Source organism: Panthera pardus, unplaced genomic scaffold (genome assembly GCF_024362965.1).
Source record: "Panthera pardus isolate Hobbes unplaced genomic scaffold, ASM2436296v1 HiC_scaffold_15, whole genome shotgun sequence".
NCBI lineage: Eukaryota > Metazoa > Chordata > Mammalia > Carnivora > Felidae > Panthera > Panthera pardus.
In genome coordinates this window covers 70127212-70155040 of record NW_026526710.1, presented here as the reverse complement: position 1 = coordinate 70155040, position 27829 = coordinate 70127212, and the positions used below count along the sequence as shown (strand labels likewise).

Below are 27829 nucleotides of genomic sequence, written 5' to 3'. Positions count from 1 at the left end.
CAGTTTCACAATCTGCCTTTTTCATTCAACAAAACATTGATGCTAATGGCCACAGATTTATAGCATCCTTTAAAAAAAATTTTTTTTAATGTTTATTTATTTTTGAGAGAGACAGAGAGAGACGGAGAGAACGTAAGTGGGGGAGGGGCAGAGAATCCAAAGGGAGACACAGAATCGGTAGCAGGTTCCAGGCTCTGAGCTGTCAGCCCAGAGCCAGACGTGGGGATCGAATGACATCATGACCGGAGCCGAAGTCAGCCGCTTAACTGACTGAGCCACCCAGATGCCCCTACAGCACCCTTTTTAAAGGGCTGAATAGTGTTCCATTCTATGATGGAATACATAAAAATAAGTGAAACCACTATCCATCTAATTTATTTTTAGCATTTCTGAAAGAGGATATTCACCAGTTGGAGGATAGTGGTGAAATTTAGGTGAGAGAACCATGGCCGTATTTGATTTCATTACTCAATTCCCTTTGCTCAAATGTGAACAGATACCCTGACATGAAATATTCTACTTGGAGGAATATGTAGCTGGAGAATCAAAGGGCTTAGAAGGCTGCTTGATGACATCATTCAGTAGCTGAGTTTGTAAATAACAAAAATGCAACGTTGGTTTTTCCCTTCCCTTTAGAAAGAATGCTTCACCAAACCAGTCCCGTGAAGATTATTTTCTGAACACATAGAAACACACACAGATGTAATTCATCAAAACAGGAAGTGTTTTAATGCAATTCTCAGTGTAAGTAATGCTGCACACAAACCTTTTACTAAGTCTCACTTGAGTAATTATCCAACCGATATTTCTCATTAACACTCATTTCTCAGCAAAGATTTTAATAGCTCATAGCTTTTGTAAGGTCCTGTATTAATAAGACTTCATTAAGTTTTCAAAATATATTACAGTACATTTACTGGAATAATATAAAAGTATCATCATACATCACTAGAACTAAACAATATGTATCTAAATAAATCAGCAAAGCCTATTTTGGGAAAGCAGTGGGAGATCCACCATTGCTTTCTGGACTCCCTTTAATTCAAATCAACCCCCCTATACGTATACTCTGGAAGAGGTTTTATTGTATTTTCTTGATAAAAGCAGACATGTTTCTGTGCTTTCCGCTTAAATTTCAAGACCAAACTGGGTATCAATTTAAGACATGGGTTGCATTTTCCATCCTGACATTGGGTTTAGAGGCAAAAAGACCTGGGTGTTGCCTGAGCAGTCCCCGTGCTCTGTGCGTGGGACACCCACGTGTGCGGACAGCACAATGAGCGTGTGCACCAAGGAAGTGCGCTGTGGCCCCCCTGTGCGCACCGCCACACGCACAGGCACGGGTTCAAGTGTCCTCGGCAAAGCCCAGAGGCAGCAGCAGGAGCCCGAAGAGGGGAAGTGGAGGATGAGAAGAGGTATCTCGCAAAGTACCATCTCTGTAATGAATGATCTTCAGCTCTGAGGTAAGAAAGGATGCTAACCATAAATCCCTCAGTGCACTAGGCAGGAATGTGGATACAAGTAGAAAAAACAAAAAAAAAATCAAGGAAGGGATGAACATATCCAAACAGAACCTTGAGTCGCTAGATAAGGGAAAAAACATTTGTCACGCAGAAATTCAGGAAAATATCGGCAACAGCTGCAAATCTGGCGAAGGTAGGAGGTGTTCCTTTATATAACAAATTTCACGTTCTGAGGAAGTCACGTTGAACAAAACCAAAAAGACTTGTGTTTGTTTATTCCAAAGAAGAAAACGTGGACAAACACAAGGTCCTTGAAAGCAGGGACTTGGGACTGGCTGACTCCGTACCCCTGAAGCACTGGCCAGCACCCGGCGCTTTGGTGCCCGGGAGATGTTTTGCACGAATGTGGAGCTTTACGTGAACACTCGTCTGGGATTCCAAGGGCACAGGGAAGAGCAGAAACTGTGTGTCAAGGTACAGGTGGCGTGCAGAGACCACCGTGTGAAAAACACGCTTGGTGGGGAAACCCTTTAAGGAAGCACTGGTGCGAGGGTCACTCTACGGACGCCTAACGGGCTCGCCGTGGGGCTGCTGGCAGCGCTAACCATGGGTCCCACGGTAGCCACTGGGGGATACGGGCACCGGGGAGGCCGCCGAGGAAGAGAGTTTAATAGGAGCCAATTAAGATGCGGGAGCTATATTCTGGGAGAAAAGGTAATGAGAAAACAAACTGGAAAACGAAATTAAATGAAGAGTAGGGAAAAGTCTGTGACAGATTTGGAAGTTGTCAAGGTTTAATAGTATGTTGTGAATTAAGCAATTTATTGTATCTGTTTTACATTTTATTAGCTATTGATTTTTTAAAAACCATCGTCAAGTGCTGAAGTCTTATTTAAACTTTAATTTTTTTTTTTTTTTTTTTAGCTTTCAAGGCAATAAACTGAATCTCATAAAACATACGTGCATCTTAGGAGAGTAAAGGTAATAACAAAATTTTAAATTGGCTTTTCGTCGGGGAGGGAGTTGGTAATGTTTAAATTTTTTTTACCAATTATCAGGAGTAAGGTAATTAAAAAGATGGAATGGAGATTAATTTTTGAGGATAAAACAAGTTCTACTGTAAAAATTAGGCGCTCAAAGTTAATATGCATTTTAGTCACAATTAAACATAGGCATCCTCATGAACGGCCACTCAATGATCTCGGGGTTTTGGTTTTTTTGTTTGTTTAAAAATTTTTTTTAATGCTTATTTCATTTTTGAGAGGCAGAGAGGAGAGAGAGAGAGAAAGAACCAGCAGGAGAGGAGCAGAGAGACAGGGGGACAGAGGATCCAAAGCGGGCACTATGCTGACAGCAGACAGCCCGACACGGGGCTCGAACACACTAACACGGAATCATGACCTGAGCCAAAGTTGGACACTTAACTGAACCAGCCAGGTGCCCCGATACTCGGGGTTTTGAAAATGTTTTGATAGTTCAGGAATGAAAAGCATTATGTGGGAAATTCAGAACGCAAACAGAGATGAGATAATATAAACGGGATATGAAGCTACTACTCGCTGCCTTCTCCCTGGCCTCTGCCCTGCTGGGGTTGCCCGCATCCTTGGGCAGCACCTCCCTGGCCCCGTGCCTTTCCGGCCAGGCCCCCAGGCACGCCGTGCCCTGGCTTACCACTGAAAGGCTGCTCCTGCTTTCTCTCCCTAAATACCCACTCTGCCCTCCTCTTACCATCCAGCCCTTACTCAGCATGACCCTGTCTCAGTTCGGATGTCACCTCCTCTGTGAATCTGTCCCACAACCTTATTCTCAGGCTCCCCTCTGTATTGTAACTGCTTGCTTATTTACAGACTGCAACCCCCGTGAGAGCAGACCCCACCCCCACCTCCAGATTGCTAATTGTATTCTCAGCGCACCCTGCATGCTGCCATGTAGCACATAAGCAGTCAGCAATAATATGTGATATTTGTTGAAAGAAGCGGGGAGGGCGGGCAGAACAGGAAGCCTTACGTAGCAAAAGCAAACATACAGTATACCCTAAGACCCTGTAGCATCTACACGTACCTGCCAGAAAGAAATGTGGCTGTCCGTATTTGAGTAGGTGGCAAGATATCGTCCATCAGGAGCAAAGGCCACTGCAGTGATTGGTCCCTTGTGTCCATGGATCGTCTAAAATAAAAGTCAGGGTCATTAACGGTCTGCATTCCACAGAACTGTTACACAAGCAAATGCATTCAATGTTGAACAAGTTATGCCATGGAGATTAGATACTGTTATGATCCTTATTTATAAAATTAGGTGAGAAAAACAGGAAAAGCAACCAAAGTTCTCCCACTGATATATCCAAGGGCTTTCTTTAATCTTGTTCTGAAGAAGCTACCTGTCTCTGCATTGGGAGGACAGCGTGAGTCCAATGGAAAAGCATATATTAACAGGCGAACCAATATGTTAATTTACTTATGTCCATTAGAGGGAAGAATTTTACTTAATTAGGAACCTCACTCATCTGAAATGAAAAACAATCAAAGCTGCATCGTAATATCCCTCTTCTGGAAGGAGTTAAAAACTATAATTTCAACCCTTAATAATTATACATCTTTCATGTTTTACGCTTCATTTCCCACCAATAACACTGGGCTTAAATGTACTTGGCTACAATTAGTAAACATACATACACGTACCTGTTGGGAGGTTTGAACACATACAGAAATCAAATACTATTACAAACAAGTTAACAGGGATCATTTTGAGCCTTTGCCAAATAGCTATCATTGATTTAACCATGAACTGAAAAAAAAAAGGGAGTTGTGTTTTAGGCTACATCTATGATGAAAGGTCTTTACTAATAAAAAAATTATACTCAACTTTAATGATATTGTCATTAAAAACACTGGCATACTAAGCAAATTAGCATAATATTGTATTAATGTCCTTTCACTCAACTATGGAAGATCATACCTCGACCACATTAACCAATATTCAGTCTGCTTACAAGCTGTGGGTTGGTCTCCTCCCTCTGTCTGGAAAGGAATGGGGAAATATGTTCTCTTCAATGGAGACACTACTAGGAAGGTTGATCTCCATCTATTTTTTTTAATGTTTTTATTTTATTTATTTTGAGGGGGGGAGGGGCAGAAAGGGAGAGAGAGGATCCCAAGCAGGCTCCACACTCATTTTGGAGCCCGGTGTGGGACTTGATCTCATGACCCTGAGTTCATGACCTGAGCCAAAATCAAGAGTTGGACACTTAACCAACGGAGCCACCCGGGCACCGCCTCTTTTTTAATGAACAATTGTGAACCTTGAGTCTCAGTGGGAACATCAGGCGCATTATGTAGCTCAGCCCCATATGTGTGGTAAATTTCAGTAAGAATCTTCTTATAGTTCATAGCTGAGTGACTAAAAGGAGGGAAGGAGGGAGGAGTGGGGACACAAGCCCATTTCTCAGTGCTCTTTGGATTTTGTTCTTTTCTGTCACTAGACTTTCAGGGCACTGTGGGATCCAAAATAATGCCCGGTTTTCAACGCTCAGGGAAAACATGTTATACTGCAAAGCCCTGGGCTTCAGGCTGGCAGAGAACACTGCTCTGAGTCAGGCTGTCTGGCTTGCCTTTGGGTTCTACTACTTACACACTGAAGGACCTAGGGCAAATGATGTGTTACTTAACCTCGGAGTACCACGTCTAGAAAGCAGGAATGATGATGATGATGTTGATAATACCTGCCTCAAAGAGCTCTGTGAAGATTCAATGAGTTACTATATATGTAGCATTCTGTGCAATGATGGCATATAATAAGGATCCAATAAGTAATATTAATGTTTGTGTTACTCCTCCTTACTTAAAGATGACAGACATTTGAAAGGTGCTAAGGGAGTAGATCTTAAATGTTCTCATCAACAAAAAAGAAATGGTAATTACGTGACAAGGCGGAAGTGTTGGCCAATGCTATGGTGGTAATCACTTTCCAACATATAAGTGTATCAAACCATCACATGGGCACCTGTAACATCTACAATGTCATATGTCAATTATATGTCAATAAGCTGGGAAAAAATGATAAGACAAATGTAAATAATCACAAAACTGGATTACTTGAGTATACAATTTAATGGAGAGGGGGGAGGCCCTTACCATATATCCCAGAATCAGTATCAGCTAGCATGCTAAGGTAGTCTAGAAACAGATTTCATCTCATTAAACATTTTATTAAACAGATATGGTAACTATCCATGGTGCTAGGCTCCTAATGTGGTGCTAATTGAGCAACAAGGTGAGCCTGCTGAATAATTATCCTGCCACCTACCCTAAAATGAAAATTATTGCGGAAGAGGGTAAAAAGTTAACCAATTAAAAGGGAAAAAATGACCGTTCTCACTGACTAGGTCAATTTACTGAGATCACTGGAAAGCATCTTTAATTGGTTTTTAAAATCAAGATTCAGTTCTGCTAAAAACCTGAAATTCTGTGGGGCCAATTTAAACCTATGTCATGGTTAAGATAGTAAAAGGCCTTGCTTTAAGACAGAGGTTGCAAACTGAAGACCCTTAGGTTCAGCCTAATCTGAAACCAGATTGGAGATGTGTTTGGCTTGGGCTGAAAAATGTTTTTTTTTTTAAATTTTTTTTTTAATGTTTATTTATTTTTGAGACAGAGAGAGAGCATGAACGGGGGAGGGTCAGAGAGAGAGGGAGACACAGAATCTGAAGCAGGCTCCAGGCTCTGAGCTGTCAGCACAAAGCCTGACACGGGGCTCGAACTCACGGACCGTGAGATCATGACCTGAGCCAAAGTTGGACGCCCAACCGACTGAGCCACCCAGGCGCCCCTGAAAAATGTTTAAAGAGTTTTATGAGCTCATATTCTAACTCATCAGATATCACATAAAATCAAGATTTCTGGCCTCTCCTGAAAAACTGAAAGCTCTGGTGATCCTGGGCCTTTGTGTGCATGTGGCCACGAGAGACAGGGATGAGCAGAGGTGGCCCTTCAGCCTGGACACTTGTCCTCCCTTTTACCAATTCAATTCCTCCTGTGCTGCTAATGCCCACTGCCTGGCTCCCTTATTTCCTGCCCACTGTCTCATGGAATTGAGTGCTACCCTCCCATTAACAAAACTTGATTCAAGGGGATGCCTGGGTGGCTCAGTTAGTTAAGTGTCCGACTTCAGCTCAGGTCACGATCTCGCGGTTCGTGAGTTCGAGCCCTGCGTTGGGCTCTGTGATGACAGCACAGAGCCTAGATCCTGCTTTGGATTCCATGTCACCCTCTCTCTCTGCCCCGATCCCGCTCATGGTCTCTCTCTGTCTCTCTCTCTCAAATAAATAAGACATTAAAAAAATTTTAAGAATACTTGATTCGAAATAGTTTCTTCCACAAGAAACAAAAAGTATTGGTGAGGATGTGGGGAAAAAGGAACCTTTGCTACAGTGTGGTGGGAAATGGAAATTGGCACAGCCACTATGGAAACCAGTATCTCCATACTCCTCAAAAAATTAGAAACAGAAATACCATATGATTCAATAATTCTACTACTGGGCATTTGCCTAAATTAAAATACCAATTGAAAAAGATATATGCACCCCTATGTTTATGGCAGCATTATTTGCAATAGCTAAGGTATAGAAAGCAACCTAAGAATCCATCAATAAATGGATAAGGAGAATGTGGTGTATACACACACACACACACACACACACACACACACACACACACGAATATTACACAGCCATCAAAAAAAAGATGAGAATGTGTCATTTGTGACAACATAGATGGACCTAGAGGGCATTATGCTAAGTGAAATGAGTTAGACTGAAAAAGACAAATACTGTATGATTTCACTCACACATGGAATCAAAAAACAGTATGACCAAACAAAAAAGCAGCAGCATCAGATCTGTAAACACAGAGAACAAACTGACGGCTGCCAGCAGGCAGGGGATGGAGGGATGGGCAAAATGCGTGAAGTGGGGGGTGGGAGATCCAGGCTTCCAGCTACGGAATAGATATGTCACAGGAATGAAGCGCACAGCACAAGGAGTGTAGTCGATGATGCTGTGATAGTGGTGTGTGGTGCCCGGTGGCAGTTATGCTTGTGGTGAGCACGGCATAATGTATACATTCGTGGAATCATGATGTTGTACGCCTGGACACGTGACATTATGCGGCAACTCTACTGGGAAAAAAAATCCAAAAGGCCAAAACAGTTACTTCCATGCTTCCGGGGTCCTGGTATGCATCTAAAAGTGTGAGTAGACTAAAGGCTTCTCTAAGAAAAGCTGGCCCTTCCTTCGGGGCCCCCAGAGCCCTCTAGAAGTGCATGACCCTCCTCCTGGCTTTTGGGCCCCTAACGCTCAACACAGAATGCTAACCCCGCCTCCTTCAGATTAGCATCTCTTCTTAATCAGCGACCAGTGAGTTGGCAACAGTGAAGTGGCCATAAACCGGCAGGTCCGAAGGAGGTCCCAACCCAGTGGTCACATTAATGTACCTCTCTGTGAGATGAGGTTCGCCCTGCGGTAAAGGCAGAAAGCCAGACACACAGGCTCCTTCAGAAAAGTGTTCACGAAACCGTTTTCACATAACTCCTTCTACTTTTACAGAGGGCTGCTATTTAAAACATCCACTCCAAGATTACTTTGTGTCAGCTGAGGACATCCTTCATTATGTTATCCAGAGTCTCTAACAGAAGATCCTGTGAATTAAATGTCATCTTGGACGGTTCTGCCAGTAAAATGTTTGTCTTTCCAGATAAATGTTGTTGCTTTCCTTTCTCATGTAACAATAATTACATAATTGTAACATGTCCTTGCTTTACTGCCAGGAAGTCCTGAGCTGAACGCATGCCCCTGCCGGGTGCAGGGGGAGGGGGGGATCAGTACTTTTTCTGGCACTGTTCTGTTTCCATGTGTTGTTGTTGAGGCCGCCCTGGATACTAAGCTTCATTTGTTAGTTTCCTTAGTCTGGGCAAAGGGGGACTACACTGTAGGTCAGCGTGTGCGCGCGCGCGCACACACACACACACACACACACACACACACACACACACACACAGATACATGGTAAGACACTGTTGGGTGCCCCGCAGGGTATCTTACAGGAACCTAGAAGAAACCACAGAGTGCTGCCTGCAGCATCCGCTTGGAGACCCGTGGTGGGCAAGTGCCACTCAGGGTCCTCAGGGAAGGAGGGAAGTGAGTTCATTACAACCTCAGCCTAAGAGGTGCTTCAGAACCTCGGTGTAATGGAAATGATGCCATTGTCTTTTGTTCAGAATCTCTGAACTTCTCAGATCTGTGCAGGCAACAGCTGAATGGACTTTAACCTCGCTTCCTTCCGGCAAGGGAGATGTAGCTGTTTGGGGATCACAGGGAGCCAGTGAGCGCTTGGGATGGGGCCCACCCAGTGGCTGGGATCTTAAATGCTAAACTGTACAGAATGCTTCCCAAAACAACAGGTTTCAAAATACAAGGACGCTTGGTCTACTTTTTATATGCGAATGGGTATCATGTCTTGTTCTATTCTTTAGTCAAAAGAAATTGCTGTCTTGAAAAGACAGAAATGGAATATAAAGAAATTAATCTAATTCAAGAAGTGCTACGAACAATAAAAGAAATCAAACAATAACCCCTGGCAGGAGACAGTGCTGAATTGGTAAACACCCCTCCGTTTTTCCTACCGAAGAAAAGGAACTGAGAGGCAGGATTAGTAATAATGAGGAGTATGTGCACTGGCCTAGCAGTTTTAACAGGCAGTCGCAGCGCACTCCTCGAAGAAACAGAATTAACCGCCCTGCACAGAGGAGAAGAGGCACACATTTCACAAATGATTCGGTCAGCATCAACGGGAGCTAGGACTGTCTAGGATACTTTAAAATTGCGCTTTACAGGGTCTGTCTCTTCCTGGAGTGTTTTGGATATTTGGCTTTCAAACAACAAGTTTGCGAACTGATGCCGAAAGGTAGCACTCCATCACACCCACATGAGGGACTGAACAAGACCAAAGAGAACATTTTGTATTTATTTGCAGGTTCACCACTTTTTTAAAGGGGGGAGGAAACCCAACCACACAAAATACTTTCCTACTTTTGACATAAATTGTGAAGGAAAGGTTTCCTAAAGTAGGTGAAGTTGTGTTATCGTGAGCACCGTAAGAAGGGAAAGGTTTTTGGTTTTTGTTTTGTTTACGAGGGAAAGGTTTATGAAGTTCGGACCACGCACCTCATAGGAAACGTCCTAAAATGACCTGGAAAATAAAAGAACCTGGACAGCACTGTCACAGCCTCACCCAAGATCTGTGGGACGGAGAGGGAAGGGGACCGCGTTGGCTGTAGGCCTCTGGTGGGACCGCACAGTGAGCTGCAGATTCGGATAGGCAGTTGTGGGGCTCTCGGTCCGTTAAGTGCCTGACTCTTGATTTCAGCTCAGGTCATGATCTGCTGGTTTGTGACACTGAGTCCCGTCTAGGGCTCCACACTCAGTGATACTGGTATTCTCTCTCTCTGCCCCTCCCCGGCTTGCATGCGTGTGTGTGCACGGTCTCTCTCAAAATAAATAAAGAAGCTTAAAAAAAAAAAAGACAGTTGTGATTTGGGGGTGCCTGAAAGGTCTACTGAGCTGGAAGTATGTCCCTAGTTGGCTGCACGTGGTCTCTGACATTTCTACAAATCCAATGAAGCTCTTGGCTGAGGGATTTCCCCTAGAATGTGCTCTGGTAGAGAACAGGGTGAACATGCTTTGTTGGGGTACAAACATGGCGGAGATCCTCAGTTTAAGGGGACCCTGAAGGAAGCGTGTGTGTGGAGACAGGAAAACAGGCTGGAGGTGAGCCACACAGTCAGGGAAGTGAGGATCCGCCCCGAAAAGAAAAGGAGAGTGATATCAAAGGCTTACAAATACCTACACGTTCCTGGTGCTGGTTCTTAAGGATAACAAGCAATGCCCAGGGTGGCTCAGGACACGTTCACCTCTGCATCCAAAGCACCAGCCCCTACATTTGACGTCTCTTACAGACGGTGCCAGAGTCAGAAAAGGGCAGATAAGGACAGAGGGCCAGGGTCTGACACGCAGGCCTTTCTGACATCCCAATACAGAAGGCCACTGATTTCATGGCTGACTGGCAGGGAGGTAACAGCTCAAGGCCAAGAGAAGACGAAGACATCACTGGGACTGACAGCTTGGTTTGTTACGCAAGGCAAAGACTCATCAAAGAAGAGCCATTTCAAAAGAGTTAAGAAGTTAAGAGTTAATTACACTGGAGAAAAAACTCCCTCTTTCTTTTCTCTGAAGCAACCAATTTGTGAAAATGTTATTATATATTTAAGGTTCAAATGCTCAAGGAAACAAAAAATCCAGGCAGAGTATGCCATTAAACAAAAAGTTTCATCTATGACCACGCAGAAGACCCAAGTAAAATTTAATTACTGCTATGAACGAAGCCTTTTCCAGCCTTTTTGTGTGTGGGCTCTTAAGGCCATGTGATGTTGCCAAGAACACTGAAAGGTCACCCCTTCTTTTCTGTATGTGAACAGGGCTGCTTAAAGCAGGCCAGACAGATGAACATCTATTCTGTTTGCAAGTAGCTCTAGAGAAGATTCTAGAGACCTGAGGACGCTTTTCTGTGTGTAACAATGTGTTTTGTCAGGAAATTTCTCCTTATATCAAATCTAAATCCAAAATGCTACAGGGTGAGCCTGCTCCCTCTTGCTGTGGCCTCACAGAGGCAGAGACCAGACAGTCGTCTATCAGCAGGATAACCTTTTATAGACTTGAGGGCTGTTATAGCAACTTGCTCCTTTGTTACTTATTTTCTCTTTTCGGGATGTAAAAAAAAACAAACAACAACCCAACCAACGAAACAAACCTCAGTGACTATAAGATTTCAAGTCTCATTTTCCAACTTTTTAATCATGTCTGTGGCTTTTCCTTAAACTCCCTCCAAGCTTTCCAATCACGCCATCGTAGTGTTGGATGGTATTAAAGGCCACCTTAGCTAACCACGTCTCAGAACGTGGAATTTCAAGCCGACTGAGTTGGAAGCAGCAGCCGTGTGCCGTTAGGGTTTCTCGGAACGGCGTGCGGGAAGGCCCGCACTGCGATGATTTTACCAGAACACTGCAGCTGTGCCTCGGGAAAGCTGTGGTGAAGTCGCTGGTGTGCGGATGGCTGACACGCCAAGTTCCCCGTGTCCCTAGGAAAGCGGCGTGTGTGTGGACACCTGTCCCCAGCAGGGAGCCTGGGCTGGGCTGCAAGGCCCAGAGAGGCCTCCGCTGACAAAACCGCAGATCGTCAGTCCTTGTTTTCAATCCTTCCCCCCACCCCCCTTTCCAAAAGTCATTCGTACTAATTTTGCGTTCTGGCTCTTTATTTTCATTTACAAATGTACAAATTACGGACCAATGAGCCCATTCTATTCCTTGCCGTCTACTTTTTTGCAACCTCACAATTATTGACACAGCCATCACTTGGGCGCTTGAAGAACACAGTTTCTGGCTTATCACGGTGGTCACGGATTAAAAAAAACAGATCCCAGAACTTCATACTTGGAAACAAACAAACAAAAAAATTGCATTTATCAAAGGCCAACTGCAACGAGCAGCTTTTGTCATCCTTCAAATACATTCTAAAATCATACACTAAAAGGTCTATAGAGTGCACTGGCGAGCTACGTCCCACAGGGAATCCAAAAAGCATAAGGAGAAACTTTCATAGCACTTGTTCTGTGCCGGGGAATGCTGTAAGCTGGGTGTTTGTTTTTTTTAATGCTTATTCATTTTTAAGAGACAGAGAGAGACAGAGCATGAACCAGGGAGGGTCAGAGAGAGAGAGGGAGACACAGAATCTGAAACAGGCTCCAGGCTCTGAGTGGTCAGCACAGAGACTGACGCGGGGCTCAAACTCACAAACTGCAAGATGCTGACCTGAGCCGAAGTCAGACGCTCAACCGATTGAGCCACCCAGGCGCCCCTATAAGAAGGATAAACTTCTTAATCCTTACAGATTAACCCTACGAGGTAAGAACACTACATTAGACCCTACCTTAGAGATCAAGAAACTGAGGTGCCGAGAATTGGAGTAATTTATTTTGATGAGAATCCAGGCAGTCTGGCTCTGGAATCTGTTGTCTCACAGAGCACCAGGTAAAAACAAAAAACAAAAAACAAAAACTATAAGCTGCCAAGCTTCAATTTCTATACACCCGATTTTCATGTAGTTGGCATGTAGGTACATTATACACCAATATATATTTTTTAAGTTTGTTTATTTTGAGAGAGCAAGCGAGTGAGCAGGGGAGGATCAGAGAGAGATTGAGAGAGAGAGACAATTGCCAAGTAGGCTCCACGCTATCAGGCCAGAGCCCAGTGTGGGGCTGGAACCCATAAAAAGTGAGATCATGACCTGAGCTGAAACCAAGAGTCGGACGCTTAACTGACTGAGCCACCCAGGCGCCTCTGCACCAGAGTTTCTAAATGACTCTTCCCTGCCCAATAACGCAGACTTCAAGTGCTAGATGGTGGTCACAGCAGGCTACCTGAGAGCCGCGGGCACGTGGAGCTGGGCCTTGCTGGAAGTGTCTGCCCCATTGTCTCCCTCAGCAACCAGGGCCTCCTAGATCCCTAGACTCTGGAGCCCAGTGACTTCCACGTATAGGGGGTCCGGAGGAAGGTTCCCGGATTGGTCCAGTCTCCCTTCCCATCCTGGTGCAATCTCCCCCACCCCGCCAGCTCTGTGAGGACAGTGGATGGCCGTGCTGCCTGGGAGCAAGGGCCAGGTCTCCCAGGGGAGCTCACTCACCCCAGCGGTCCCCTGGCCCCCACAGCAGTGGTGGGTGAAGAGGAACTCTTCCTTGACCTCAGAACAGAGGTTGAAAGATCAGAAGCTGCCACCTTTCTCTCCTGGCAGAGAACGTGGAGGATTGCCTGTGTGGCCCCCCTGGGCCACCTGGGCCACAGAGGACGGTGGTCCTGCCTTTCTCCTTGGCAGCCTCCCTCCCTGGGCCTGGGTCCCATTAGCTCATCTGTGCTCCAAAGAGGCAACATCTACCTACGGGTACCATAAATAAGCACCACTTGAGGAAAGAATCATTATAAAATTAGGACCCTGGCTTTTTCTCACGTGGGGCACAAAATATAGAAACTAAAGTATTGACCAAAAGCAAAGTAGATGCTGAAAGTATTCCTAAAGCTCTCTAGTATTAAAGAGGGACCCGTTTCTTATTGGCTGTACTATCTCCTACAGTGCAAGCACGTAAGCCTAGATGCTGCCCTTTGGCGATTCTATAATGATTTTGAACAGAGATTTGAGGGTTGAAAACGGGTTGTTTATCTCTATAATTTCTTTTCTTGATGGAGGGCTGAGGCAATACTTGTTATTCACATTATGCCGACTCTATGATATAGAGTCAACCCGCTGTGGCAGTTTCCAAGCCAAGGGGTATTGGAACCATTCAATGAATTGAGTTTTCCATCGCTATCTAATTGAAAAGAATATACATTCAGGGCGAAAGACAAGTAAATTTGGTATCATTTGAACATCTAAATGGAAAATAGATTTAAGGATAAATGTAATAAAGCGAGCTACCTTAAGTTTGATTATAAGATATAGTGCCTCAAGTGCACTGTCTGTCTTTATCCCTAAACATAGCCGCAGCATATAGTGCCCATTTTCAGTCACTAAAAGCTACTTAAATGCCATCTGGGGATAAGCTAACTGACACAGATGAATTAAAGGAGCTTTTCAATATCTACATATTGGTAATCCTTGTGACACAAGCAATAGTTTTTGGAATTCTTTTTGTGGAGGATTATATACCAACAAGCACATGTGCACACACAACACCCTTCCCCAAGAAGAGTAAGAATCAACATAAATGCTCAAGACTGTTTTACTACTATAATTTAGGCAGTAGTAATAATTTTAGATTTTTGTGATTACTGAAGCTTTTATTTTCACCAATGTCAACTGTAGATGATCAAAATTACTTTTAAAAAGGAAGGTCTAGGGGCGCCTGGGTGGCTCAGTCGGTTGAGCGTCCGACTTCGGCTCAGGTCATGATCTCACAGTCTGTGGGTTCGAGCCCCGCGTCAGGCTCTGTGCTGACAGCTCAGAGCCTGGAGCCTGTTTCCAATCCTGTGTCTCCCTCTCTCTCTGCCCCTCTCCCAGTCTCACTTTGTCTCACTCTGTCTCTCAAAAATAAATAAATATTAAAAAAAAAATTAAAAAAAAAAAAAAGGAAGGTCTATAGAATACAAATAGAGAATAAACATTTAAGCCTTTAGGTGTTTCCCAATCTTAAAATGATGAGGTCATTGTAACAGCAACCTTTGTTAAATGTATGTACTGGTTTTAGGAGGTTTTTTTCCCCTTCTATTCAACTCAGGGACTTATTCAGATTCAAAGAATCAATTTTCCGTAAATCTCACCTATTGATGTTGAAGTGCTTCTTCCTTCTCTTCCTACAGATAATGAAGAGCTGACCACACCCATGCCTGTGTGTGCACACGCCCACCCACCTCTCATCTGCTTTAGCAGACCACATATTTTCAGGAGGAACTATAAAATATCCAATTGAGCTATACATAACTTATACATCCTTTTTTCACATGTTCAAGTGGTCAGTCTTACAGCATATTTTGAAATTATGTTTGCCAAAAATCCTGGGACGTCACCAACTTCCAATTATTTTCAAACATAATTACCACGGGTTTTTGGTTGATGACAGGATAATAGTGTATTAGTATTCTGAGCGAGACTTCTAAGCTCAGTAATGATAACACTAAAAAATCTAGTTAACGATGTAATTCGAGCCATAACATTTTTCATCAACATTTAAAAATAATTAGTCATATTTAAAGATGATTCATGGGTACTGAAACACTGAATGCTAATGTGATTTAGATAAATGCGGATCAGTTTTAAATAAAAAGATAGTGAATAAACTGTTGTCCGATATTCACATTGCTGGTATGAAATAATTATAAAACACTTATTCAGTATAGAACTCACATATGCTTCAAAAGTCACAGAAAATGTTTTCTTCAGGTTTGGGCAGACCCAAAGCTAAATGTTTTTAAATCAGTGTTTCTAATATAAGTCTATTTGAACACATGCTAGAAATCTTAAAATGAACGAACTTTTGTTTTTATATTCCCAGAGTGAAAACTGTGATGTTAAATATTCAAAGGATTCCTAAGAATTGGACACAGAATGGTTACATAAATTTTCAAAGAAGATAGGAGAGAGTATTGTTAAAGGCGATACTGTGCCACGTGAGGAAATCCCTGTTGCTTGCTCTCGGAATTCCAGAAACGTGTGCCGGGTTGGTCACCTCTGTCCCCTCTCAAAACACTAGGCCCTTACATAGCAAGCCTTCAGCACACACACGTGCACCGTCAACTGACAGACCTCAGCACTCTCCTGATTTCTGATCTGGGTCAAGGTAAACAGAAGATGGCTGTTGACCTGAGTAGCAGAACAGGACCCTCACACATGTGGTCCCTCACTGGGTATATACGTGGAATATACCGTCTGGCGACACAAAACTGTCTTACGTAGACCGTACTAAAGCTACAGAATTCCTACTTTTCAAAAACACACTTCAAGAGGATTTAACATTTGCGCCGTTCCAAAAAAAGAAATCAGTTGGAAAGTGTTGTAGAAAATTAAGGTATTACATACATTTAAAAAATTCATACATCTATTAACCAGTATGTTAGCACATCTTTTGTCTTGTATTTATTTTGGAGAATAGAGTATACCTACTAATACATAATATATATTCAGGAATTTTATACTTTTATGTGGGTACCATGCCTTTTAACCTTATTAAAACAGAAAGTCAGATTAGTCTGGAACATCACCTAATTAATGTTGTTGTATATTATAGGGTACATCTCTTTTGTTAAGAAACGCTAAGTTATAAAACTATAAAATTACCTTCCTGACTTTCACATAACATTCAACATTTTTCTCAGTATTAAAACAGTAATAAAAGAATACAATAATATATGTAGACTTTTTAAAAACATTTATATTTGAGGGAGAGAGAGAAAGAGAGAGAGAGAGGGAGGGAGGGAGGGAGAGGGGGACAGGGAGAGAGAAAGGGAGAGAGAACAAGAGGGGAGGGGCAGAGAAAGAGGGAGACAGGATCTGAAGCAGGCTCTGCCCTGACAGCCCGATGCGGGGCTCCAACCAATGAACTATGAGATCATGACCTGAGCCGAAGTCAAGAGAAGGACGCTTAACCAACTGAGGCACCCAGTTGTCCCAGACTTTTTTTCACATAGCAATTGCATTTGCAAATATTCCAGAGCAATATTATTGTGGCAAAAATCACAGTGACGTTACTTGTAAGTCCTCTGACTTAACCCTTAAACTATCCCGCATTTATCTAGTGGATTAAAATTTGTCCTTGCTGGGTTTATGAATGGGCAAAATTTTCTGAGACAAGATTTGCCTATTTGTGAGATAAGGGTAACGTATGTCTTGCCTACCTCATGGAATTAAATATTTTTAGCACAAATGTACTTAAAAATGTTTACTGAGAGCTGATTATGTCCTAGACCCTGTGTCAGAGCACAAAGATGAGACACACATCTGCCAGTGAAGCTGGGAGAAAAGAGAGACAGATTGACAGCAAGCAGCTACCGTTGAGTGCAATTAACAGCACAACAGAAATGTGCATAAGGTGCCACGGAAACCCAGAAGAATAGACAGCCATTGCTGTTCAGGGTATGATACATCAGAACCAGGCACAGAATCAAGGTGGTATTTGAGTTGAGCCGTAAAGGATGAGCAGAAGTTGGCCAGAAACAAAAGGCCATCCTAAGAGGATAGATGAGTCCAGCAAACATGTGAGGGAGGCCCAGGAGAGCAGCAGGCAGTCCTGTGTCACTCTGCCAATGGAAGTGAGGGGGTGGGGAGCACTGGGGAGGACAGGGTTTGCAGGTGAAGCAAAAAGGTAGCTATGGCCAGGCCATACACACCGTCTTTTTGTTGTGCTAAGAAATCTGGATTTAAGTTCACAGCCAACAGAGAGTCTTCTCAAGTTTCTAAATAGGAGAATGGTCAGATCAGACCCGGCTTTTTTTTTTTTTTTTTTTTATTTTGAGAGAGATCGAGAGAGAGAGTGTGTGAGCAGGGGAGGGGCAGAGAGACAGGGAGAGACAGAATCCAATGAGCCAAGCAGGCTCTGTGCCGTCAGCGCAAAGCCTGACGTGAGGCTCGAACTCATGAAATGTGAGATTGTGACCTGAGCCGAATCCGAGTCGGATGCCCAAATGACTGAGCCACCCAGGTGCCCCTCTTTTTTTTTTAAATGTATATTTATTTTTGAGAGAGACAGTGCGTGAGCAGGGGAGGGGTAGAGAGAGAGTGAGACAGAGGATCCAAAGCCGGCTCTGTGCTGGCAGCAGCAAGCCCACTGCGGGACTTGATCTTGCCAACTCATGAACCGCGAGATCATGACCTGAGCCAAAGTTGGACGCTCGACCGACTGAGCCACCCAGGTGCCCCCAGATCAGACCAGTCTTAAGACAATTCTGGCAGAGGGAAAAGGAGAGAGGAACTAGGAAAAAAAAGGATAGGGTAAGAGGAAAACGTAGTGCATCAATTAGGAATCCAATGAGGAACCGGATGTGGTCAGGAAAGAGGGGCCCAGTGGGTATACAGTGATGCTGTGACCCGGACAGGAAGGCATAAGAGAAAGAGCATGTTTCTAGGTTGGGAGGATGGGGGCAGGTGGGAAATCGTGAGGAGCTAGGTTTGGGATAGGTAGATACTAAGGTGGAGGACTAGAGAAGGTAGTTGGAAATATGTTAGCGAGTCAGAAAGAGGAATGTGGAGCTAAGGAGAAGGCTGAGGGGAGGAGAGACGGATCTGGGAGCGACCAGCACGTCGAGAGGCGCTGTGGCACGGATCTGGCACCCAGTGCTTGCTGCACCGCAGTCTCTCCGTGAGTATCTCTTCAATCACTGGGTGTGAGTGGCTACGAGAACCCGTGAAGAGCCAACGGGGGAAAAGACAGGAAGAGTGAGGGTGAAAGGGCAGTGGAAGGCGAGGCAGAGAAGAAAGGGCTAATAAGTCTGCTTTGGAGTTTGGTCACATTTTTTTCTCTCAGGGACAATCCTGTATCAGATTGTAATTATTTAGATCAGATCAGGAAATAAATTAGTAAAAAGGTCAAATTTCTAGAATCAAAAAGAAATACCTGAGTTAGGATTAAATTTATAATCGAAACTACCAATACCAGCTGGTTGCCCAAACTGACAGTCTAATTTCTCTAATTTCAATTTTGCTTAATTTCATCAGTTACCCACAGATTTTGATATTTAAGAAAGATCGTTATATAAAAGATGTCGCTGGATATAATTACCAAAAGAATAAAAAAACAAGACACGCTATTAAAAAGTTGGGAAAGACACTAAAAAGGAATTAAAAACAGAACATGCATTTTTGTGGGTGTGCCCATGTAGACACACGTACGTACTGTGGTTGCTCACTCTGATTTACAGATCCTTTTCAAAAAGAAAAGGAGAAATAGTTTAACCAAATTAATGATTTGTAAAGACTAATAGTAACGATCACAATCACCAACTCTGTTCCGGTAGCAATTTCAATGATTCACGAGATTTGTAAGGTAGAATCAATGCAAGACATTCCAGATACTTTACTACTAATTACAGTCACACAACACCTATTTAGACAAGCATTCCCTATGATTTGGCTAAAGGGCAGTCAGTCACTGAAATGCAAAGGGAAACGAATTACATCTCCTACTGCTGAGCTTAAACTCTTCAGGAATATCTACTTGACTTTCTTGGAGTGGAAGTTATGCTGGCTTAAACCTCTGTATCTTTTCATGCCACCATATTGCCTACTGGTAAACCAAACTAAAAGCCCAATTCATTACAAAATTCAATAGCTGGACCATCAAACTCTTTAGCACTTAATACGCAATTAATATTTGTCAATGAAAAATGTTTTGGTAGCACAAGGTGAAAATCAATAACACTAGCCCACTTGTTGCACTCCAGCACTGACAAGCTATCCAACAATCCTTAAGGGAAACAAACCACTTTGTTGTTTTAATTTACATTCTTCCCAAGCAAGCATGAACCCTTCTTGGAAAATTTTTTGTTTCTAACTTAGAATTCACTTTGTTAGCAATTTGCTTATAATTGCTATCACGTATATAACAAACAGTGTGCCTTAAAATAAGATTCTTTGCCTTACCACAGATACAATTAAAAGCATACTTAATACTATACATACTAATTTTATTCACTTTTTTATTTTTATTTTTTTAATTTACTTTGAGAGCGGGGGAAGAGAGGGAGGGAGAGGGACAGGGATAGGGAGAGGGACAGGGAGAGGGAGAGAGAGAATCCTAGGCAGGCTCAGTGCTGTCAGCTCAGAGCCTGATGCAGGACTTGATCCCACGAACCTTGAGATCATGACCTGAGCTAAAATCAAGAGTTGGACACTTAACTCACTGAGCCACCCAGGCGCCTCTAATTTTATTTCCTTTTAAGTGAAAGCGTGTAAAACTCAAGTAAAAGCCTCCATTTAATACTGGATTTCCCTTTAGGAGTAAGTAAGTATATAAAGAAGGCAGTTCCGACCCATTTCTGAAGGCTTAATAGATTATATAAGTGAACTTTGCATTAGCAAAAATGATTTTTAACAGAAGCATAATTTTTATTTTGGAGGGTTTTTTAAAGTTTATTTTATTATTGTAAATTTAATATTATTGTAATCTCTGCATCCAACGTGGGGCTTGAATGCATGACCCTGAGATCAAGAGTTGCATGCTCTTCTGTCTGAGCTAGCCAGACACCCCCTGGTTTAAAGTTTATTACGATTTTAATATAGAGAACATCAAATAAAGGAAACTAAAACTTACCTATAATGTCACAACCTTTTTTGAAGTACCTATAATAAAATTGGGATTTCTTACTCATCAAATCTCAAGCCTTACAGGAACCACCATGAATCACTTGGCATTTATCTTTCCAGACTTTAAAAGAAAAAAAAAATTTTTGACTGTTTATTCATTCTTGAGAGAGAGAGAGAGTGTGCGTGTGCACAAGCAGGGGAGGTGCAGAGAGAGAGAGAGGGAGACACAGAATCTGAAGCAGGCTCCAGGCTCTGAGCTGACAACACAGAGCCCGATGTGGGGCTTGAACCCATGAACCGTGAGATCATGACCTGAACCACAGTCAGACGTTCAATCAACTGAGCCACCCAGGTGCCCCATATCTTTCTGGACTTATTTATTAGTTTGTCTTTTTCATACTAGGAAAAACTGATAAACTGTATGATTTCAATTTGGTATTCCTCTGCATTATTTTATTTTTTTCATAAAAATATTTGTTCAGAGGTGAGACTCACAGTGGTCAGATCATTTTAAAGGTTAAAATAAATATTGTGCATCACATGGTAAGCACATACATGCACCCCCCAAATTTGCCTCTGCCTAAGAAAAAAACGCATTATTTAACAAAGAAACATTACTTACCACATATTTCATTGCTTGTACAGCTTAGAAAGGATAGAGACTCACTACCCATTTTTGTAGAAAATAGAAGGCAGGTGTCCTCTTTTAAAGGGGAGGGTTTTTTTCAAAAAGAAATAATACAGCTGAAGAAATGTATTTTTTTAAATAATACTATGGTAAAAGCTTATCATAAACCTTTTCACTTAACAGTCAATTGAGATCAATAGTTAGACATAGCATCGTGTATTAAGATGGCCTGTGGTCAGCGCTGTGACAGTGTTACAGGTTTTAAATTTATGATTACTCAGGTGTCAGAGTTTGTAAGTGCTTTACCAAGACACCTAAACTAAAACGCAAACAACTTACAAACCTAAGAGTGCTCCTTAAAGCCACTGCGGATCTTCACGCTCAAGGTGTGCGTGCCATTTCATACGGAACAGAAAATACCATTTCTGGATCTTTGGAGAGGTTAGAATTTAATGAGAATTCTGATTCATACTTCCTGTTTTACACGTGAAAAAGTCAGAGCCCAAAGCCAGAGCTCACAGAATGATGCACGCGAGGTCCAGACAAGATTGATGCTGTGAGAACTTTTTTGTTTTTTAAATTCCTGATAATTAATTTGTGTGCAACATAAGCAGTAAGAAACCATTCTACTTGTGGATCTGTGCGTTCACGACGGACTGTGTCACTCCACGCTATTCCACAGGCACCTAGTAAGTTTATGCTCGCACGCTAGCAACTCTTTCCCATGCGGGATTCCGGAGTGTATTCAGAGAGGCAGCCATCAAATGAAGGGTCCTACCGCTTGGGTGGGATTCAGGTGTTCAGAATCCTGAACACCTTCATCCACTGAAACAGTGCAAATAGCAGTTAGATTTCCAGGCCAGCTTTCAAAAGCCTCCAGAATTCTTATTGTTTCGGGATTTACAGTGCCAGTTCAATCTCCTAAGCACTATTTATAACCACTTCTATGGAGAAAAAGCATTTCAAGGTCCAAGTCAGACACCAGGAACCTCTAAGTTTCTAGATATATGTTTAGATATATGGGGGCAATTACGTGTGTTACCAGATCAGCGGGAGTGTATGTGCGACGCCACAGGGAAGTGTGAGAGTCCTGAGCCTCTGGACAGTGGATTCACCACCAAAGTTCTAAGCTAAAGCCAGGGAGACACGCATTTTCCTGCCTTTACGTGTATACCTTCAGGTAGAAATCAGATTGTGGGAATACTGTAGGAAAGCTCGGAGAGCTTCTGGGTAACAACGGCGAGTGCGTGTGCTGGGGTAAAGTGGGGGGCGGCAAGACTGGAAGCGTGTTCCGTGCAGAGGTGCACGGTCAGAAGGTGACCCTGGTCAGAAAAACTAACACCTTCAGAAGGATTTGTATTTATGGTGAAGGGATCAAGTGGAGAACGATAAAGATGGATGGAGAATTAGGTGCAGGCAGACTGCGAGAAAGCCTTGCGAGGTTTGGTGAATATATGCTAACTGTAAACACACACCCCGAGAAGGTCTTAAGGGCCAATAACACTTTTAAAAATATTTACTGAAAGACACTGGGTGATCCAAACCACCACATTTTCCATATAACTTTTAAAATACGGTTACTTAAGATCAGATTTCTATCTAAACCTTTTGCTATCTATGGAGATTTTAAAAGTTGGATAACAACTAGGGCGCCTGGGTGGCTCAGGCGGGTGAGCGTCCGACTTCGGCTCAGGTCAGGATCTCACGGTTTGTGGGTTCGAGCCCCACATCAGGCTCTGTGCCGACAGCTCCGAGCCTGGAACCTGCCTCAGATTCTGTGTCTCCCTCTGTCTCTGCCCCTCTCCTGTTCATACTCTGTCTCTCTCAAAAATCAATAAATGTTAAAAAATTTATAAAAGTTGGATAACAACATGGTTTTGGTCATTTAATATTTAGACAAGCATGGCTCAGTTTTGAATAAAAAAGGGTGAATAACTCAATCACTGTTTCTCCAAATAATTACAGAGTACATGTTCAAAAAGTTAGTGATAACGTTTCCTTTGGATTTGGGCAGATGTAAAAGCAAACTGTTTTCAGTATTTTTAATATAAAATCTACTTCAAACATATAGTAGAAGTCTTAAAATGAGAACAGTTTTGTTTTGGAATTCTTAGATTATAAGTTCTTTACACTTTTTAAAAACTAAAGAGCCACAAAACAGAGACAGGCTGCTTAGTGAGGTCTGACCACGTTCAAGTTTGGCTTCTGTGAACACTATAATAAATCTACACCTATATACCTCACAGCTACCTCATAAATTTATATTTCCTTTGGTTTCTGGTCAATCTGCAACAAAAGCAAGATAAAGCCACAGTAAGCACGTACAGATGTTTAATTTATCTAAGTGCCGTGTAAAATTAATGGCTGATTTCTCTTTTGAAAGTAAGGCATCTTTGCCCTGATTATTAGAAGGGTTTAGAGTGTAACTTGCACGATTTTTGATGGCTGCCCACTCAAGGACAACAGTGAATGACCTTGAACAGCAGTGTATAAAAATACGTTTATCACTGAAATGGCATGCTGGCTGCCAGTCAATATATGCCTCTCATTTGTTAGCAGTTCTTCCCGCTGTGATTCCCTCATTACAATTTGCTTTTACTTCCTGGGCAAATGACAACTGGAAAATGAGGCAGCTTCTTTCCTGACCAAACTTAATCCAGAAGAAATGAGGTGACAGCTGCAGCCACTCAAGTGTTACAGGACATTTCACACAGGTTTGTAAAAGGCACGATGATCTATGCTAAATATTACATCACGAACTGCGACAGACAAGAAGTCATCTCACTCGCTTAGTTTGTTTCATTTGTGGGAAGAAATGTAGCAGTAACGGGATAGTTTCTGCCTATAAAATAATTTACATCCTAGCCAATCTGTTTTTCTAAATAAATAAACTGAAGCAGAGGATCATGCGGATAAATAATGTATAGACACACTGTGGGAAACATTCTCAGATACTTTTTAAAAAAAGGATTCAGTTGAAAGGTCTGACTGTGGGAATAACTAACTCCTGTCCTATGTTTTTATGGTAATTTATTTGTCAGTTTCAATGCATAATTTACATTTTTCTAGGAAGCAAAAGAGGGTACACTCACTTACATAGTTTATCTGTACTAGAGAAATATTAGTATCTGTAAGGAAAATTATGGTACAGGCATATACAGGTTTACGTTGTATTTAATTTTGGTTTTCATATAAGGATTTTCTAACCCACCGATTTCCAGTCATCAGTGCAGACACCTTAGGGCACAGTACATTATTATAAGAGCTGTGAAATTATCACAAAATGCTGAAAACAAAGATAATTTTTCCTTTTAATTTAAAAATACAGACATCAGAAAGCACCTCAGGAGGGGGAAGACAAAGGGAATAAAAATCCCAATGACAAATAATAAGGAATAGAAAATAAACTCCAAAAGTAATGACTGCTCCTATAATTGTTTTTGGTTTTCCTTTATTTAACGTGGCTAAACAATTTCTGTTCCTGTGTAGATGGACCCATCTTCTAGTTAGGTTTTGTATTTGGATTCTGTATCGAGAAGCTTAACATTAGTGGTTAGTGAGGAAACAGATTGGAAGCACAGTGAGGTCGATGAAAATAAACATTACGCTAAGTGAAATAAGCCAGACACAAAAAACCACATACTGTACGATTCCTCTTATGAAATTCTCAGTAAGGCAAAGCTACAGTGACAGATCAGCAACAGCCAGAAGGAGGACTGGCTCCAAAGGGCAGACGGAAACTCCTGGGGGTGATGGTAAGTTGTCTTGATCGTGCTGGTGGTGACAAGACCGTACACATTTGCTGTCACTCATCAAAATGTGCACTTATGATGGGTGCATTTATTACATGTAAATTTTACCTCATTAAATCAGTTACAAATATGTATTATAGGAAACTAGATCTATTAGGTAAGAGTGTGTTGTGTAGTGACTGATGCTTTTGTCGCTACTGGCTGGAAGCCCTGAGAAACAGACATGCGAAAGGCTAATTACTTACAGTGTGAGGAGGCTACAGCGGTTCCCCAGAATGCATTTTCTAGATGTTCATCAGGTCTCAGTGGACAGTGTGCCCACAATTTTCTTGGAGAACCTTAACCACAACCTACCATTTCTCATTAAGGATACCTTTCCTGTAAATCCACGAGATGTGTTCTTTAACTCGAATTCTTTGTACTACTCTCTAGTAGATTTGTGTATGACAAAGGCAACAATTTCTTCCCTTTGAATATCAGCTGTACATTTTTGCTTTATTTACAATACTGGTGATTGATTCAGGATGGCTAGTCCAAACCATTCTTAACTTCTTTGTTTTTAGAAAGTCCTAAACCTAAATTTGTACCTGCTACGGTCCACAAATATTTATATTCCTTTCAAAGGATTAAGAATTTAGCAACGTATTTTAGAATTTCTAGAATCTACAAATGCAAACTTTTGAAGATTCTGTATCAGGGACACCTCGGTGGCTCTGTTGGATGGGCACCCGATTTTGGCTCAGGCCATGATCTCACAGTTCATGAGTTCGAGCCCTGCGTCAGGCTCTGTACTGACAGCTCAGAGCCTGGAGCCTGCTTCAGATTGTGTCTCCCTCTCTCTCTGCCCCTCTCCTGCTGGCTCGCTATTTCTCAAAAATAATTAAAGATTAAAAAACTAAAAAGATTTTATATCAGGAATTTATAATTTTTTTTAAAGTGGTCTCCGCACCCACTGTGGAGCCCAACTCAGGGCTTGAACTCACTACTCCAAGATTAAGACTGAGATCAAGAGTTTGGTGCTTAACCAACTGAGCCACCCAGGAACCTCCAGAAATTTACTAATTTATATTTGATAAATGGCATAATACTGAAACGATCTAGCTTTCACATGAGGGAAACTTTCAAACATTTTGCAGCAGAACAACCAACCTATAAAACAAGCCACACATGTCACACACGTGTCACGATACAGTTCTAAAAGGGTTTCCACTTTCCCATGGCTGTGCGAGCAAGACAAAAGGAGCTGCAGCTCGAGCTTCTGTTCTCAGCGCCTAATCCTCTTCCAAACAAGAGACATTAAAAACCACTCAAAAACAAAAATGATTTGGGTCTTTTTGAAAAAAACCAATCTGTCTACAGAATAGGGTACACATGATTAAAATAACACCCAACAAAGGGGCATTGAAAACAACAAATAATATTCAATGAAGGAAGAAAAAAAATCAGTATTTTTGAATCATCCCTAATTCACACTTTCTTAATTAAGAAAAACAGGAAATTAAACAATACAGGATTGGTGGAACCAAATATGAAAAAGGGCTAGAAAAAGATTTATTTATTTACTTACTTATTTGTTATTTTGTAATGTTTATTTTTGAGAGAGCATGAGTGGGGAAGGGGCAGAGAGAGGGGAACAGAGGATCTGAAGTAGGCTCTGCACTGACAGGCTGACAACAGTAAGCCTGATGTGGGGCTCAAACTCACGAACCATGAGATCATGACCTGAGCCAAAGTCAGGCACTCAACTGACTCAGCCACCCCAGGTGCCCCTAGAATAATATTTATTAAGCCTTCTCTTTGGCCAGTGAAAATGTTCTGGTTTATGACAGGCTTTTAAAAAAATGAATGTGATTCTGGCTAATAAAAATAAAAATATTAATAAATATCTTTACAACTACTTTATAAACTAAAGGATCATACTGTCAAGATTTTAGCACACTGACATTGTCCCTGTGTCCATACTACGTTTCCTAAGATGGAACTTTCTAAAGAGGGTGATACTCCCAGTTCACATTGATATGGTTCCCAAGCACAGGAAGTGGCACTCAGCCAACCAGCTGTGTCGCTATTCCGTGTCCCAAATGCAGAAATTGGCCACAGGGAATTCTGCCCCAAATGCAACTGAGGTACAGGGAATTCTGCCCATGAGAGGGGGAGAAGCTTATGGCGGCCCGAGGGTAGACAGAGGTTCCTCATGTTCAGGGAACTGCCTTGGCCAAGCCAGGGAGTGGTTCAAGCTCTTGGAAGGGTTTCTGGAGTTTCACTTCCACCCTGACTAGGTACGGATTTGTATTTTTCTATTTTCCTTGCTATCTTCCCTTCTATTCATCCATATTGTTAAATTTATTGTGTAAAATCATAGTGTGAAAGCATTAAATTCTCCTCATTAGTCTTGGTTATTTTTCCTTGATTGTTTTCTCTACCATAACCTATCTCTATCTCAGCTGTCAACACAAAGAAAACCTTTGCTGTTTTTTTTTTTTCCTGGCCTATATTTTTCTGAACACTTTTTCTTTTTGTGAGCCCGTTGCTAGATATTTTTCAAGGACTTGGATGCCCCACACTAATATAGGGGCTGACCTCATGGAGAAAGGCTGAAAAGAATTCTTACTTTCCTTTCCCATTATTTTACTCATCTCAGAACAAGTAGTTTGAAAGAGTTCTGTGGGTTACTCTTTCTGCCCAACTATATATATATGTATACATACATACATACATATATATATGTATATATACACGTATATATACATATATATATAATCCATTATCACCATTTCATATGTATTAGTTCCTAATATTTATTTATTCCTAAAATATTCATCTCTATCATTTCCACCTATCTAATGATTTAACTTTTTTACATTTCTGTATTCACATTCTCCCAGCCCTAAATTCTTCGCTGGGTTTCTTCTGACACACGATAAAAAGACGGGTGTTGTAGAAGATGGAGAGATTTAGAACTCTGCTATTATTTGTCATGAAGTCTCACATTAAACCAAAGGATTTCACGGTCAGGATTTTATTTCACTGACATTCTCTGTAAACTTTTTCATACTCTATTTTCTAATAGACTCTATAAATATTCTCATAACTCCGA

The 27829-nt window shown here is 42.0% G+C and overlaps 1 protein-coding gene across 5 annotated transcripts in view; it reads right to left on the bottom strand.

Moving 5' to 3' along the window:
* Positions 1-27829, bottom strand: part of WDR7 (WD repeat domain 7) — a 352075-nt gene that overhangs the window by 5393 nt on the left and 318853 nt on the right. For all 5 annotated transcript variants that reach the window (XM_019463951.2, XM_019463944.2, XM_053902762.1 and 2 more), the window contains one exon: positions 3525-3629. In XM_019463951.2, the coding sequence (XP_019319496.2) occupies positions 3525-3629 (105 nt within the window). The remainder of the gene's footprint in view (positions 1-3524; positions 3630-27829) is intronic.